Source organism: Thermobia domestica, chromosome 15 (genome assembly GCF_964235325.1).
Source record: "Thermobia domestica chromosome 15, izTheDome1.hap1.1, whole genome shotgun sequence".
Lineage (NCBI taxonomy): Eukaryota > Metazoa > Arthropoda > Insecta > Zygentoma > Lepismatidae > Thermobia > Thermobia domestica.
The window spans coordinates 111,794,213-111,811,877 of record NC_137468.1 but is presented as its reverse complement, the minus strand read 5'-3'; the positions used below and the strand labels follow the sequence as shown (position 1 = coordinate 111,811,877).

Below are 17,665 nucleotides of genomic sequence, written 5' to 3'. Positions count from 1 at the left end.
CAGGAAACATGTTAGTCAAACTTTAGTATGGGACTAATCACGCTTCAGAACAACTCTGCATAAGGCCCTTAGTTTTCTTAAGTAAAAATCGTGAAAAATGTTACATATGTCCTTTTAACAGAAATCGATTCGAATGCGAACTTTTATTACGAACAATTTAGTTATTGTAATTCTTAGTATTCTTGATACGGTTGGGCAAACTAGAGTTGTTGCTCATCGCAGTATAATAATTTAAGAAAACTATCTCTACATTTGAAGACGTAATTTTGCTGTTGAAAACTTCTGATTTTTTCCGTGTTACATATGTAATTTGGCGGTGATATAAGTGGAAAGTCAGATCAACTTCTTTTCATTCGAGATTAGAATTAAATACATACAAGTTGAAAGTCAGAAAAACAACTTCTTTAATTCCAAATAAAGATTCAATACATGTTTCAGGGCTAGAATAATGAATAAAATTCCAGATTAACTTTGAAATACAAGACGGGCAATAGTCCGGTTGAACGTTTTGCGAATTGTAACAGTGAACTTAATATGTATCCACATCTGCTACTTTCTCGTTAGGACATTGTCATTTGGGGCAGATCTTGATCTTGTCAGGAAAATGACGATTTCCTATCGACAATCAGTTTTGAGTGGCGTATATTCCAGAAACATTCTCACTTAAAAAAAAAAAAAAAAAAAAAACGAGGATTTATCATCATGAAACTTTTCTTATCTTCAGGCTTGTCAACAGGTCTTGTTTTCTCTTTTGTATTGACAGTTCTTCTTACCTTGCCATTGTTTTTCGTAGGTTCGTCCGATTAAATCAAACAGTTATCTCTTTACAGCGATCCTCTTTTCCACTTAGTTGGCCCTTATTGAAACCTATAATAAAAATGCAAATTAATAGCTTGATTTACAATGAAATAAGCGGATGGTAAATTCTATTTTGGAAACTGATGTTTTTTCGGTCACTTACACTAGAAAACACTCATACTACCTCGAATTAGGGTTCGATACGGGTGTACAATCTTTTACTGTCGGTAGACCATATTAAAACTTTTGAAACGTTTTTGTGGGTTGCAACTTTTCATTTGCCCTTTTTAAGACACTGTATAGTATTCATATAATACTCATAGTAGATATAATTCTACTGCAGTAAATAATATTTGTATTTAAGAAGGAAAGTCCGAAAATAAGCTTCCCCTCCTCCTTCCCTCGAGAAAACAATGAACAAACAAGACTTCGGTTTATTGCTAGAGCCATCCGTACTTCATTCGGTGACGTAGGTCAAGATCCTTTAGATGGCATTATTACAATGCTAGCAGAAAGTTTAGATGATCAGCCTAGTCTTTGCCACACAAGTATGTAGGTTGGAACAATCAATGCTCAGTGGTATTGTCAGGCACTGACAAGATTGAAGTGTGCCATTCCCAGGAAGTTTCCTGCCTTCTGACATTTGGCGTTCTTTTAGACGACAATGCAAGATCATATTCAGGGGCAGCAAAGCAAAACCATGTTGTCATCCTCGGTTGGGAGGACTTTGTTCATTACTATACAGTCTTGACCTCGCGCCCAACAACTTCCATCTCTTTCTTGACATCGAAGAATATTCTCCGTGGAAGGCACTTTGGAACCAACAACAAAATGAAGGCAGCCGTGAAAGATTTTTTCCATATGCTCACACTCATTTTGCTAAGACTTCTTTTCTTAACCTTGTACAGCGGTATTATAAATGCATCAATGTTCTTTTTTCTCATGAAGAAACACAATGTATGTATTGTCTTTTTATTATTATTATTTTCGCAGCTGATTATTTGTCTTACACAAACATCTCTGTTCATTACCACCAGGGTAAACTTATATTTCAACTTAGTCTCATATTTCATGGAGACCTTTTTTCTCAACGTTCGAGTTGTGTTCATGTGCTATAATACAGGGCGCGGCACGTAAAACCGGCCCGTCGTAATATTCTGGTATAGGCCTATTGTGTTTTTGGCAACACTTAAATAATCTACCTTCCTACCAAGAGATGGCGTGTCGAGGTCGGGTCGACTTACGTGACCTGCAGCAGTCACGTGCAGCCGCAGCCAGTGAAACTTGTCGAAACCAGTTGAGAAAAAGGCCTCGTTGTGTTAAGCCGGGTGAGTGTCAGTGTGTGATAATGCCGTATTCGATACCCGAGCGTGTTGCCATTGTTGAAGTGTTCATTCTCACTGGATCTTTTGTGAAAACAAAGAATTTGTTTCGGGAGAAATTTCCAGGACGTTCTGTGCCAGCAAAAAGCACCATTCAGGAATTGATTGAAAAATGGCGGCGTACAGGATCGGTTCAAAATGCTCCCAGGAACAGACGACCATCAGTCGGCACACCTGAATTAAAGATGAAGGTGGAGGAGATAATGACAAGAAGTCCTCGAAAGTCAACTAGAAGATTGAGTCAACAGGTTCATGCGAGTGAGAGAAGTTGCAGACGTGTTTTAAGGGGACTGAAGTTAAAACCGTACCGGATAAGTGTTGTGCAAGAACTGAAGGAGCCTGACCTGCAGAAGAGGGTGCATTTCTGTTCATGGCTGTTGAGCAATGTTGCCAGTGGTTTCTTGGATCCACTAATGCTCATCATGAGTGACGAGGCGTGGTTCCACCTGTCTGGGTACGTAAATTCCCAAAACAACCGGTATTGGTCGACAGAAAATCCACACGCAATCCACCAGGTACCCTTGCATGATGAGAAGATTGGTGTTTGGTGTGCCATTTCCGCCACACGCGTTATTGGGCCCATATTCTTTGAGACGACAGTGAACAGTGACGTGTATATGGGAATCCTGGAGGAGTTTTATACACACTTGACCGAAGAGAAGCGTCAGTTATGTTACTTTCAGCAGGACGGTGCAACATGCCATACATCAGCTGCATCATTGTCCCTTGTGCATGATATGTTTACACCAGAGAGGACAATCAGCAAAGGCTTATGGCCTCCTCGGTCACCAGACTTATCCACGTGTGACTTTTACTTATGGGGACTGTTAAAGGGAAGAGTATACGAAACGAATCCACACAAATTGAAGAACTCAAGACCAGGATCCAGGATGTCACCAATAGCATTACAACACAAGAACTGACAAGGGTATATATGAATCTCCTCAATCGTGCTCACATGTGTGTTGAAGTGGGCGGAGGACACTTTCAGCACCTGCTGTGAAGGCTGCTGTGAAGGTGAGTAGTCATATTCAATACATTACATTTCATTTATGTGTTGTAGTTAATCATATTCAATACATTACATTTCATTTTATGTGTTCACTTTACGGGCCGGTTTTACGTGCCGCACCCTGTAATATTCCATAACGTTCTTTATATTGTGAAGTAACTGTGTATTGGATATGAAGTGACGATGAGATAATTGTATAAACTCTAATTTAATTTACTAAATTCGATTATTTTATTAAACTACATTATTAACGAAAGAAACATGAACTTTTGAAAACTCATTGGAAGAAAACTTTGATCAGGATTGTATTTTTCAGACACCTGTTGTAAATACATTTTTGTTAATAAACTCGACTAGCTTCCTTCTTACCTTTCCGCATACCTTCAAGCATAGCCTGATACTTCCCGATTCTTTGGACGCTTAACTCATCATTCTGCAGCCAAACAAACCCACGAGAAACACAACAATAAGGGGTATTCGCCACGAAGTTGAGGAAGGTGCAGGATCATCGGAGACAAGCAGATGCCACTAGTGGAGGACGACCGACTCCATGTTTAAAGAATACCATTCTGCCGGTTTATCGCCGCAGACACTTTTGTCAGTTGAGATTAGTGGAATGAAAATGTAAAAGGACATCCTAAAGACGAATTGTTGTAGAGACACATCACGGAGAGAGTTCGACGCCCCTAGCAGTCCAGCAGGATTGAGTTCCAGTTGTTGGCTGTTACCAGAACATCCAGGTTCCTTCACGGCAAACCCTTCATCGTTCCAGATGACCAGGACGACGCCAGTCTCGATGGATCTATCAGGCTAGTGCTCATCTTTCAATCATAACCTATTTCTCTCTCTCACCTTTTCCCTACTAGTCATCTTCAAAATTGAAACATTTGAATTTCATTTAAATTCTATCATAATTTCGTTGTTAAGTACCGTGTTGTGCATCAGTTCCATCCCCTATTGTTACATTATTCTATGAGTATTTTTAGAGATTATTCTAAGCTGCAACTGATGGCACAGCACCGGCACAATATATAATGTATATAAAAATAAAATAATTTCATATTACAGAGAACCAATAAGTTAAAAATAGCATAGAAGAAAGCTACATAAAACAACGCTATTACAAAATATTAATATCATAACAGGTGGAGTTACAGAGTACTTCAAATAAGTGTGAAAGTTTTATATCTAAGGTGTACTTTTGATCGAGTTAAATACTTGACGCATATCAGAAATTCGATTCATTATTAACTTAATACAAGCTTCAAAAGGAAACAGTTTATCTTTCTCTAGTGAAACGAAGAGGATAACAACATAGTTTAGTTACGTTGAATTATGATGATCATTGAACGAACACAAACGACTGTTTTGTAACTAAAACGTTAACAGCAGTGTTACCAATTGGGTAACCTACTGTTAAGCTACTATTGTTATATTTGTTACGAACCATGTCACATATACCGGTATATCTAAGTACAGACAAAAATGACAACTGTTTCCAATTATTTTTAGTATATTCTAATAGTACCTGTACCACCACCTGAAAGATTCGTAACTTACATATTATTTTATGAAAACTTCCCGACAAATAGACCGTTTTATACCAAAAAAAAAAAAAAAACAAAGAAAGAAAGAAAATAAAAGAAAAGAAAAAGAAAAAACAAACGTCCAATAAAATTTTCGCAAATCAATTTTAATAAGTATTTGCTTAAAAACAACCAAGGACGACTTTCCCATAATGGGGGAACTTACACCTGTCGAACAAGAAAGTATTTAAACATGCACTGCATGAACAATAATCCTACATAATTATATAGCTAGTTCATTTATTGAAGTATCTCAGAAATCGTTTCTGGACTTGTACCGTTCTACTCATTGATTTACATACAGACGAGAAATAGAAAATTTATTTCCTCGCACTAAAATAGTAATGCTTTAATATCTATTCAGTAGTTGTGGTAGAGTGGAACTTAAAAAAATATGGCATTTGTTTTGTTTACTGGTGTGAAAGCAAGCAATCAATATTACCTTTTTGAGTCATATCCAAAACGCTGGGCTAGTAATAACGTAATATAAAACTAAGAATGTCATTACATCTACATAACGGACAGTGAACTCTTTGGTCATCATACAAAACCACCTCATTGACTCACAATTGAAGAATCTTCTCTCTAGTGGAATCTGAAAGTGTAAGCATTATGTAAAGTTATATTTTAAATATACTATTAAAGTGGATTCGTTTACATTATTAATTACCATCTTAATTTTAAAAAAGAACAATACGTGCTTGCAAGATTACCCAATGGATCCGACTTGGAATGTCTCCGCTCCACTTCTGAATATGATTGAAACGCGTTGTTCTTGAATAAATATCGTTAATTTCAACTAATTTTCTTAGGGGGTAGCTGTTTTCTACAGTTAGATTTATCGCACACATAGTGTAGCGGTCCAGGTATGAGGAAGTTAGACAATATTCTATACACTTTTAATTCCTATTTGTAACCAATACTAACAAGTAAGTTTGATCAAAAATTCTCGTGTATTACTGGAATTTTATACGAATACATCTTTCTTTGGTGGCTCTTATTCGTTGACAAATGGATGTAGATGTAATTTATTTCCTTGTACATCTGAGAAGTAAGTTGACCAATGTATACACAGTAGGCGGAAAGTTACTATAATAATTAATTATAACTTTGGGAAGCAATAATGAATTTTCATTTAAAAACCTCATTCCCATTCTTAAGATAGTAGAAAGTATTGTACTGTTACGTGTTACGTTTATGTGTCTAGTGGTAGGAGATGACTGAAAATGGGTGAAAGTTTAAGACTGCTTCAATGAACTCACTTGGCATCTCGGTATCAACTGTTGTGTTCAGTGATATAGATGTAGAGAGGCAGGCGAAGTATGAAACTCATGCTATAGTGACTCACCCAATAGTTATCAGGAATTGCCATTCCGATGTGGAACAACGAGGTCTGCGGCAAATATTCCCAGAAGTGGTAACTCCAACGTATTTCTCAGGATGTTGGTTGAATCGTCGTGTCCAAGTGCTTGGCCAGCATGTAGTCTTGATCTCCCTCCTGTGGAGTTGGGCTGACTAAGAATTTTATCGCACCGAAACCACTAAGTCTGAACAAACTGGAAGATCACATCCGAAATGTATTTGCCAACATACTGAACTTCTCGCTTAAGTCAGTACTGTTAGCGGCTATTGTGAAATTTTTACAGAAGCTTGTGCTTGTACACAATGCTAGTACCTATGTGGAATTTTCATTTTGCATATAAATTGTACCATTCTGAGGTCATTATCTGTACTCGTTCAACTGGAATCGATTAATTGCTACCAAAAAAGTATAAACAATTTCCAACAAAACTTACTTTCCGCTCATTCGGTAAATAAATGAAAATTACCTGTTCCTTTACATGTTTACACAGGACCGATTATACTATATGTGCAATATATATATTTACATGGTGGAGCAAGTTATGAAAGGCGGCAAAAGTCTGGTGTGGAGTATATACAATTGAATTGTACAGGGTGCGGCATGTAAAACCGGCCCGTAAAGTGAACACATAAAATGAAATGTAATGTATTGAATATGATTAACTACAACACATAAATGAAATGTAATGTATTGAATATGACTACTCACCTTCACAGCAGGTGCTGAAAGCAGGGCCGCCCACAGGGGGGATGTATGGCGCAAGCTGCGCCATTGAGAAAAATTTTGGGGGGGATTTTACTCTACTTTCGAACTAGCAATTTTACTGTCGGAATAGCATTAAAACACGATTTTGAGAAGCTAATTTTCAAAATTTTCCGGGGTGAACCCATGTACCCCCTGCTTCGATACTCGATGAATGAAGTACCGCGCAAGCAGTCGTATGAAAGGAAAGGTTGGTTCGTTTTAAGAGAGAAGGGCTGCCCACAGGAGGGATGAATGGCGCAAGTTGTGCCATAGAGAAAAAAAATGGGGGGAATAAAAAAATTGGGGAAGAATTTTACTCTAATGTCGAATAAGTAATTTTGCTGTCGTCAGAATAACATTGGAACACAATGCGATTTTTTTTTTAATCTCGAGAATGAATCCCCTACCCCCTGCTTAGAAACTCTATGAATGAAGTACCGCGCAAGTTGCTATATGAAATGATGGCGCCAAGTTCTGGTGAACAACAGTTACAAACACTCAAGGAATCACTTTCAAATTTAGATTTGAAACTTGCCTATGTTGTCTGTTGAAAATTATAAAGTAGTTTGACAATTGTGAGCTAGTGGTAACCATACAGACAACAGCCAAGTTTCAAATCTAAATTTGAAGTGAGCCAGTGAGTGTTTGTAATTGTTGTCCACCAGAACTTAGCGCTTATTTTTGTGATTTCAATTCTTTTTAAGGCCACTCGTACTTGGCTCTTTTACAGGAATGTTTTTTTGTTGGATATCACTTCTTTTTGTAGGCTAATTTCGAGGATAACATTTTCTTTTGGTAACAAACTCAATAACTTGTAACTTGCGTCTTACTTTTCATGTACAAGGGAATTATATCAATATTTTGTAAAGAAAAAATAATAATACTAATTGTAAAAAAAGAATACCTGTGCCATACACAGTGTGTAGAAGTTTTTATACCCTTCAATATCCTTATAGAACATATTTAGTATTGTACACTAGCAAGACTATTAATAAAAGTAATGCCATTTTTATAATTACTACTGCCTCTACTACTACTACAAGCATTCTATAATACTACTACAGGAAATAAAAACAACAACAAAAATAACAATTACTAGTACTATAAAAACTACTGCTACACTGGGCAATTGTTTTTAGAGGACTTGAGTTTTGAGGAGGGAAGAGATTATTAGTTTTGGGGGGAGTGCGCCATCAGCTTTGGGGGGGATGGGCACCCCTGGCTGAAAGTGTCCTCCGCCCACTTCAACACACATGTGAGCACGATTGAGGAGATTCATATATACCATTGTCAGTTCTTGTGTTGTAATGCTATTGGTGACATCCTGGATCCTGGTCTTGAGTTCTTCAATTGTGTGTGGATTTGTTTCGTATACTCTTCCCTTTAACAGTCCCCATAAGTAAAAGTCACACGTGGACAAGTCTGGCAACATTGCTCAACAGCCATGAACAGAAATGCACCCTCTTCTGCATGTCAGGCTCCTTCAGTTCTTGCACAACACTTATCCGGTACGGTTTTAAATTCAGTCCCCTTAAAACACGTCTGCAACTTCTCTCACTCGCATGAACCTGTTGACTCAATCTCCTAGTTGACTTTCGAGGACTTCTTGTCATTATCTCCTCCACCTGCATCTTTAATTCAGGTGTGCAGACAGATGGTCGTCTGTTCCTGGGAGCATTTTGAATCGATCCTGTACGCCGCCATTTTTCAATCAATTCCTGAATGGTGCTTTTTGGTGGCACAGAACGTCCTGGAAATTTCTCCCGAAACAAATTCTTTGTTTTCACAAAAGATCCAGTGAGAGTGAACCCTTCAACAATGGCAACACGCTCGGGTATCGAATACGGCATTATCACACACTGACACTCACCCGGCTTAACACAACGAGGCCTTTTTCTCAACTGGTTTCGACAAGTTTCACTGGCTGCGGCTGCACGTAACTGCTGCAGGTCACGAAAGGCGACCCGACCTCGACACGCCATCTCTTGGTAGGAAGGTAGATTATTTAAGTGTTGCCAAAAACACAATATACCAGAATATTACGACGGGTCGGTTTTACGTGCCGCACCCTGTATTATTGAAATTAATATTTGTAGTTCAGATATAATTCCTGACAAACATACTGTGACTTTATAGTTCTCGCTGACGCTACAACTCTTCTTATTAATATCATAGATTATTATTACACAAGGCGTCTCCTACAATGTGACAGGACTTGTTTACTACTCTGAATGTCCACTGAATTACGATCACCTTAATACGTTGTTGGTCCACCTTTCGCTCAGAGGACGACCTGGACACGGCGTGGCAAGGATTCTGGTAGTTGCTGATATGCTTCCACGGGTATCTAACACATATACTCCTGATTGCATCCCACAATGAGCCCACAGATGTTGATGAAGGAGTCATGGTGGGAAGAGCTTGTTCCGCAACCTCCCATAAATGTTCTATACAATTAAGATCCGGTGACTTAAGGGGTCAATTCATTCGCTACAGCTCCGTGAAATGTTCCTTAAGCCAAGCAAGTAGAGTCCTGGCTTGGTGACACCGTACAGTATCGTGCTGGGAAATGCCGTTTTCGTGTGGGTAGAAGTGTTGCATTGTAGGGTGTACGTAATTCTCTAACAGCTGCAGATACACAACGGATGTTTCGCTGTCATCCATACGCATCAACGGTCCCAGTCCATGGCAACAGAAGCATCCCCAAACAGTACAACCGCATCCACCTTCCTGTACACTACGCATCATGCACGAAGGATCCATAGCTTCGTGCTGTTTGCGCCGTCCATCCGAGAAGAGTATCAGAAACCGTGATTTATCGGACCAACACACCCTTTTCCAATCAGCCATGGTCCAATTTGCGCCTTCCTGTGCTCAAGCGCGACGAAGTCAGAGGTGACGAGTCGTAAGGAATGAGTGGCGAGTCTGTCGTCTGCTGTGGAACTGCATGCATGCCAGTGTACGGCGTATAGTTGCGTGGGATATGGGCGCAACCACTATTGTTATTGGTCAGGTAATTCCCAGACTCTGATGGTTCGTTTGGCTGTCACGAGCTGTTTGACGCGATGTACACCCAACGTTTTGAACTTCCATACGCCCCTATAGTTCCGTCTCTTGGAGACCGTTATCCCATTTTCTTTCCACTCCTTGTACACCTTCACTACACAAGAACGGGGTCATCCTACAAGTATTGTTGTCTGGGTTACTGACGCACCTATTGCTCGGAAACCCACAATCATGTCCTGTTAAAATGAGGATAAATCCTGCCCAACTCCCATTATAATAGTGTGCTGTCTGCCAACATGTAGCCTCAAGTGGGCTCTTTCTCTGCAACACTACCATTTGGGGTGCCCATGTAATCATTCGACTCCTGGCCACACTTTCTTGTGTAAAGGGGTGGTCGCAAGTCAGTGAGCACTCAATGTAAGTTTATATTCGAGTGAGAGGAAGAAACAAGAATTAAAGCGGTCAAGTATAGTCTTATGAAGAACAGTAGTATTAGAATGTAACTTTTTCCCTTAAATTCAAATCCCCACCTCTTGGGTCAGTCAGTTTCGTTCAAGTTGCTTCAGAATGGTGGTTCAGTACTGAATATTTTGTGCTCCACTACTATTCCAAACTAGAATTATTTACTCCAAAGCCACATGCTAATACCAATCTGCTTTACATGAAGAACCTGATATTTCCTCTTTTCTTGAACTAAAGTCACCTCTTACGTTTCAATTTACACACACACACATACGCACACACATACACACACATGGTGTTCTCCCGTTTCCTTCCACATTCTCATTCCAGTAATTATTTCATAGCAATTCACTCATTATTAATCTGTTTCATTTATCTTACACGACATAACCCTCGAACGTAAAAATTAAAAAAAAAACTTACTTAAAACATAATTAAATACTGAAACATGTCTACCACAGCTTATACACTACCATATGATAGAAATTACTTGTCGAATGTTGTGAAACTGGAACCCTAAGATCGACAAAACTGCTTTTAAAATTGTGCGAAATTTTTCTTTCACTCTTCGTTTAGAACGTTAGACTCATAAAACTGAAGTAAACGTTTAGTTTTTTTTTTCTTTTTTTGTATGTTATATAGGCAACTGCTTTCTTGTAGATAATTTTGTAGCTATAAAACTACTTGTAAATACAGATCATCAAGCGACTTACTTTGAATTGTTGACTGATATGTGCAGTGACTTAGTTTAACTATTTGATCTCCTCACCAAGACTCCTGGACAGTAGACTGATTCTTGGCTAAAAACAAAATAAAGAGTTTAAATGTAATAAACAGATTCGGATTTACAGTCATTATTGTCAAAAGTCTGAGCACACTACTGGTTTCTTGGATTTTTTTAAAAATAAAAAGTTGTTCTGTAAAATAAACATCATTGCTCATATAAAGAAATTTAAAAATATGCCCCTGTTTCACTGACTAGTGAGACAAATTTATCGAGTGTGTTCAATAAAAGACCAGTCTTTAGAGCTTTACAAATTCCAGGCATGTTTGATTCATTTATCCAACTTTTGTGAAACTATGCGATTCCAGTATCTCTGAAGAGCCTTCCAAAAACATTCATATTTGCTGGTATCTTTTTACGGACTCTCCTGTCAAGTTCATCTTATATCAGGTGATGAGTAACAAATCCGGTGATTGTGGTGACTATTTCATTTATTGATGACTAGCAGCGTTCACCCCGCTTCGCTGCGGTCACCCCGGAACGCAATAAACTTTGTTACTTAGATAATTTTTACTTTTTCGCTTTCAAATTGCAGTAAATGTTAACATTATAGCGCCTGTCATTTATGTTAACCCACCGAGTGACCCGCTTCGCTGCGGTCACCCCGGAACGCAATAAACTTTGTTACTTAGATAATTTTTACTTTTTCGCTTTCAAATTGCAGTAAATGTTAACATTATAGCGCCTGTCATTTATGTTAACCCGCCGAGTGACACGGTCATGCGGGTTGCATATAAATACGTTTATTTTTATACCTATGATGAACTAACAAAGGATTTGTACGTTATGGAGACTTGAATGGTCAATTATCTCAAGACACTGGTAATTAAAAATTAAAGTGATATGATAAAAACCATCTAGGGTCCAAATCCTAATAACCCCCCAAAAATGAAAGAAATTGGTTCAGCCGTATTAGCGTGATGAGGGAACAAAGGATTTGTACGTTCTCTTTTATAATATAGATGTAAGCGTCTTCTTTGCATTACAGATAATTCTTTAAAGCATGGAAGAATGTTTGGGATGGTAATCTTGTTATAATATGAAGTTACTAACTGAAATTCGTTTTCCTGATAGAATTCCATGCCTTAAACGTTGTAAAACACGTTTTTGTCTATTATTAAATTAATTCGAAATAATTATCAACTTGGTAGTCCGTAACGCATTATAACCGTCACCAGGTTATAAAAGTATTTTTGTGGACGCTCTGTATATTTCGTAAAGACAGTGATTATTTTTTTGATTTATACTTTATTCTGCGACGCAAATAAGTTCTTTTTGGGTGGGAATTGCTTCTTTCCCACGCAATTGAACAATGAAGTCTTTCATCGTTTTTCATATATATATATATATTTAAAACATTGCTTTGTGGTGAGAACATTTCAGTAAGCGACGAAGCTTCTCAGTGTTTCTCCCTGACTTATTAATATGCAAAAACTATGTGCTATGGTCAATTGGAACTGAATTAAGTGTATCTTCCAATCATTTATGGAAATACTGAGATTTGGAACACATCAGGTGCGAAAACGATTGAATGGCACCAGTCACATTGCTTCAGCAGCTCGTTAACTAAATGTTCCCACAGTCAAGTTATCGCAATGTGTTGTGCGTCGTGGCAAGTGGACTAATATTAAAGTCAACTCTTTTTTATGTTCTATTTGCATGTACATACAGGTGATTTAAAATGAGTGCTTTTAAGAATGAACTGCAACATTGATTAATAGATCAATACAGCTCGTATCTCGAACCTCTTGATTCGGAGAGTGTTACTCCAGGTTTCGAAGCAGTAACTACGCACGTTGTGTCGAGCATCAAGTATAACATTTTGCTAAGGTTCACAAGCTAGTAGCCGGTGAATGACGTTTTCTTACGGCTAGCTCCAATCAATAAGTACCAGGTTCATATACCTTGTGCGTAAAGTTATAAACGCGCCCTCCAACATTAGCATTCCACTTTGGAGACCACGTAATTTTGTTGAAGACTCGTGTCTACTCTTCAGGACTGTTTGGAGCAGCAAGCATGTTACTACGTGGGATTATCCCGGCAACTTTTTCCCCAGTGCTAATCTCCCAATGGTGTGAGCAAAGCATTTATAGTGAAATCTCAATTATAATCTTCCGTATATATATATATATATATATATATATGTCAATTGTTCCAGAATCTGAAAAGAAAATCAATAAAATGTTAGAAAAAATGAGAAAGGACTTTGAAGAATATGGGATGAAAATAAATGTTAGAAAGACAAAAGCCATGGTGATTGGAACGAAGGGGTCTGTGTCAAATATAAAAGTAGGAGAGGAGGAAATAGAACAAGTGAATAGTTTTCGATACCTGGGTAGTATTCTTAGTAATGACATGAAATGCGAACGTGAAATAAAAGCAAGGATAGGAATGGCGAAAGAAGCCTTTAAAAGAAAGAAAAGTCTGTTTTGTGGGACCTTGAACAAAGAGTTAAGAAAAAGACTCATAAAATGCTTCGTGTGGAGTGTTGTACTGTATGGGGCGGAAACGTGGACATTACGTAAAGGTGACGAAAATCGACTGGAAGCCTTCGAAATGCGGGTGTGGAGAAGAATGGAAAGAATTAGTTGGGTCGAGCGGAAAACGAATGAGAGAGTGTTAGAAATGGTGGGTGAGAAAAGAACACTTCTAGATATTATTAGGAAGAGGAAGAGAAACTGGTTGGGACATTGCCTAAGAAGAGATTGTATCATGAGGGACATCCTAGAGGGTATGGTGGCGGGAAAGAGAGGGAGGGGGCGAAGGAGACTACAATTAATGGATGATATTAAAACAGAAAGATCATACGCGAAGACGAAAAGGTTAGCGGAGGACCGTGGAGCATGGAAGTTTCTCAGCTGCGGCAAGTGACCTGCCAATAAAGGCAGAATACCTATGATGATGATGATGATATATGTCAACAAAGTGATAAAGGGCTGCAGTATAGTGAAGAAGTAAAGTGTAATTTTAATAATGAGAATAATTATACATATTCAGTGTTAAGTGTTGTGATAGTTTCTCTTGTTTATTTTTCTTTTTAATAGTATTCCAATAAATGAGTATAGAGTCGTTTAACCCAGTGTGTTTTCGTTATGTGTGAGTGATGTGGTCTGGATAACCGTCTGATCGTCCGTGAGGTTTTTGAGACGAGACATCCGAACTTCTTGGCGCCTAATGCTCATCTTATCATTGAGACCGAAGAGCAATTTGGGAACAATTCTGAAATCCCTTTTTGGAGATGTTCTTCAACGTCTTACCCAGGTAAGTCCAGGTCTACGGAAAATACTCATTGGTAGGGCAACGGAGGACAGAACCACGAACAGCGACCAGAGGCGATTACAGCATCATCAAACAGTGAGTGCCTTACTGTAGGTATTACACGGTTGGATGTGCTTCGGGACGACGACGCACAAACTTCTAGCATTGGAAGAGGAAAAGTTGGAATTTTGATCTCGGTCAAGAGTGCTCTCTTCCATTGTTCATCGTTGCAGTTTTTATTTTTATTTTTCATTATTACTTTTTTTGGGGCCCAGGAATATCTATTTGTAATGCTTCCACTTGAAGGAATGATTTCTTTATCTCAATTCTATCCTCAAGACCATAGATCTGAAGGCAATGAGCTACCATCCTGTTTGATACAAATTGGAAATGGTTCTTTCATAGTTCTATTGGTTCTTTTGGAGCAGTTAACGTCTATTTAATTTGTTTGTTTCTCCAGTGAACGCGTCCTTAAGGTTCCTGTGCCCTCCCCCTTGTCCGAGCACTTCGCCTTTTCGCCACCAGATGCTCACTTTTTCATTTAGCAACCACTGCTGGCACCTCTACTGGGAAGAACTGAAAGATCGTACCGCTCAGTTTGAATGTGTCCAGGATATCCACACTTGAAGTGGGCGGGGAGAGGAATCCAACATTTTTTTTTCGTGCACCTGCAGTCAGCTGTAGGGCAAAACCTCAACCATTGATGGGTAACATGAATCTTTCTTTTTGCAGGTAGGAATAGAGTTTTTGTACGAAAAACTGGAATTAGGTTGCATTGAACGTCATTCGCTTCGCGTTGACGAATTTTCTTTCGTCCGTTTATCACATGAAACTCTTTTCTTTTTTTTTTTCGATTATTACCAGAATATGAGATTAAAAAAAAAAAACCTAAATGGTTCTTTGTATACAGAAAACAAAGAAACAATACTAATATTTTCTTACATATCAGTATTATATGATTTTTTTTCTGAAGTGTATGATGCATGAAAAATGGACAGAATGAATTTTGAATTTTCTATTTGTCCCTATCCTTCTGAGTAGAGAGAATAGTGTCGCGACTAAAGGGCCTGCAGGGCCCGCAACATTGAGAGACCCAGAACAGAAAGAGGCCCATTTCAGTTTCGAAGTTAAACTTTATAATGTTAGGATGTTAAAAATTATGTGATGTTCCAAATGTACCTCATTTTTACCTATGAAGACAGTATCACCTGAGCGGTTATTTAGTAAATTAAATGCCAACAAAATTTATACTGACCAGCGAAAACATTATGACCACTCGCTACTTTTTGAACGAAATCATCGGGCTGAGATAAGAGCTACAAGGCATAACACAACCGCGCGCCAAACACGACAAGAATCTCACTCGATTAGTCAGTGTGGTGCTTGTGCCTTGAATGCGGAAGGACGACGATATATCAGGGTGACTAAATGGCTGGGAGCTTCATTTCGGAAACAGCGCGACTTGTCGAGTTTTCGCGATCTGCCGTGCTTATGTATTTCAAAGATGGGAAAAGGACAGTGAAACCAGCATCGAACCAAACAACAAAAAGTGGGACGACCACACCTCATTAAAAATGTCGGATGTCGTAGACTCTCGAAGTTGGTACAGCAGAATAGACGAAAACTATAGCACAATATAATAATAATAATAATAATAATAATAATAATAATAATAATAATAATAATAATAATAATAATAAATAATAATAATAATAATAATAATAATAATAATAATAATAATAATAATAATAATTTGCATTTTTTGCATATGAGCAAGTTGTGACACTAGATAGAACATAGAAAGTCAAAACTGTTCTCTGTAAATTTTACGTGACTCATGAATGTGGAAAGAGGAGGTCCGTTTAACATTTTTGCGGGGCGTCGCCGGCTGTCTAGGTTCAAGTCCGCTATCTTTTAGTTTCCCAACTTTTCTCTCGATATTTGGTCAACACAGCAATGTTTGAGTACCACACCGGGAATTAAACCCTGGACGACACACACTGTATCACTTTCGCTAATCATTTGGTAAAATTCAGGTTAGGGTGGTACTGAATTATTTTTGGAATATGGCATTTCTCGTAAGGTAAAGTTCAAAAGTATTGTGACATAATTAAAAAGCTCATTATCAACCACGTATTATTGCCTCTAATATCTCTTAAACGTTTTCGAGACATGTGTCAAAAATGGTTGAAACACTTGAAGTTAGTTTAGTAACTTGAAGAAGATAGTGGACTTATACATACATGATTAGAATTGCTCTAATTTTTATTTTTATTTTTCTTTCTCGTAAAGAAATACAAAATCATAATTTTAACCATTTTAGTACATTTTTCATAATTTGAAGCGCGAACAGCCGGTTTCTTTTCTTACGTTTTGAACTTGGGATTTATATTCTCCTTGTCATTTATCGTGAAAGTCATATAATGACATGGGTCCCAAAGCTAGAATATATTATGCGACAGAGGTGATGACAATTTTTGTCATTTCATCTCTCAAGATCTGTTAAATTTGACATTTATTGAATGATATCGGTTTTATAATACGAATAAATTTTTCACAATAAGGTGCGTATAGTGGTCGTAAGAAATGACAAAAGCTACCATTGACCTTTATAGTGACTCATGCTTTTTCGATCATGGTATTCCCCTTAAATTTTGTAAAGGGCAGTATCATTTTAATTATCTTAACCTAATTTCCTAAAGCATCTCATTCATACGCTAAAAGAAAGATTTCTATTTTTTTATGTATAAGAATTCAGGGAATACAAATTTATTCAAAATTCCTTTACAATTAAAGTCGCCTAAACAGATATTCCTTCGAGATTTCTGTATTTTGAAAACAAATTCACGATTTAAGTTCTTTGTATTTACTTGTTTCCATGTTTTTTATATTAATACTGTATGATCAGTTCCCAGAATTATTTTAGTTCCCCGGTAAATCCATTTATAACAAGCTCCAAATACTCTACAATTTTAGTGTGGTTTCAGGAGAATCTGCATATCTCATCCTTTTGTTACTCTCTATATATTCATCTACTACGTAAACAAACATCAGTGAAAGGAAGAGGCTGAGAGCTAACATGTGCTCCGTGAGGAACGTTGTCATTCCTTTCACTGATATATCTAGAGAGTCTAGTGTTGCCACGAGACGAAACGAGACAAGACGAGACTTCTGGCTGTGTCGTCTCGTATAGAAAAGATGTGCCCGTCTCGTCTCGTATCGAATAATTCTGTCTCGTCTCGTGGCAACACCAGAAAGGCTGAGGCCCAC

The 17,665-nt window shown here is 37.9% G+C and overlaps 1 protein-coding gene across 2 annotated transcripts in view; it reads right to left on the bottom strand.

Moving 5' to 3' along the window:
• Nucleotides 1-387: 387 nt before the first annotated feature.
• LOC145671891 (uncharacterized) overlaps nt 388-17,665 on the bottom strand; it is an 84,595-nt gene continuing 67,317 nt past the window's right edge. The window contains exons 5-7 of one of the 2 annotated variants that reach the window (XR_014128557.1): nt 11,067-11,153; nt 5,221-5,373; nt 388-867 (exon numbers count right to left, since the gene is read on the bottom strand). Coding sequence is in view for 1 of the 2 variants with exons in the window: in XM_081741112.1 (XP_081597238.1) it covers nt 11,106-11,153 (48 nt within the window). In the remaining variant the exon portion in view is untranslated. The remainder of the gene's footprint in view (nt 868-5,220; nt 5,374-11,066; nt 11,154-17,665) is intronic. The other variant, XM_081741112.1, reaches the window with a different exon arrangement.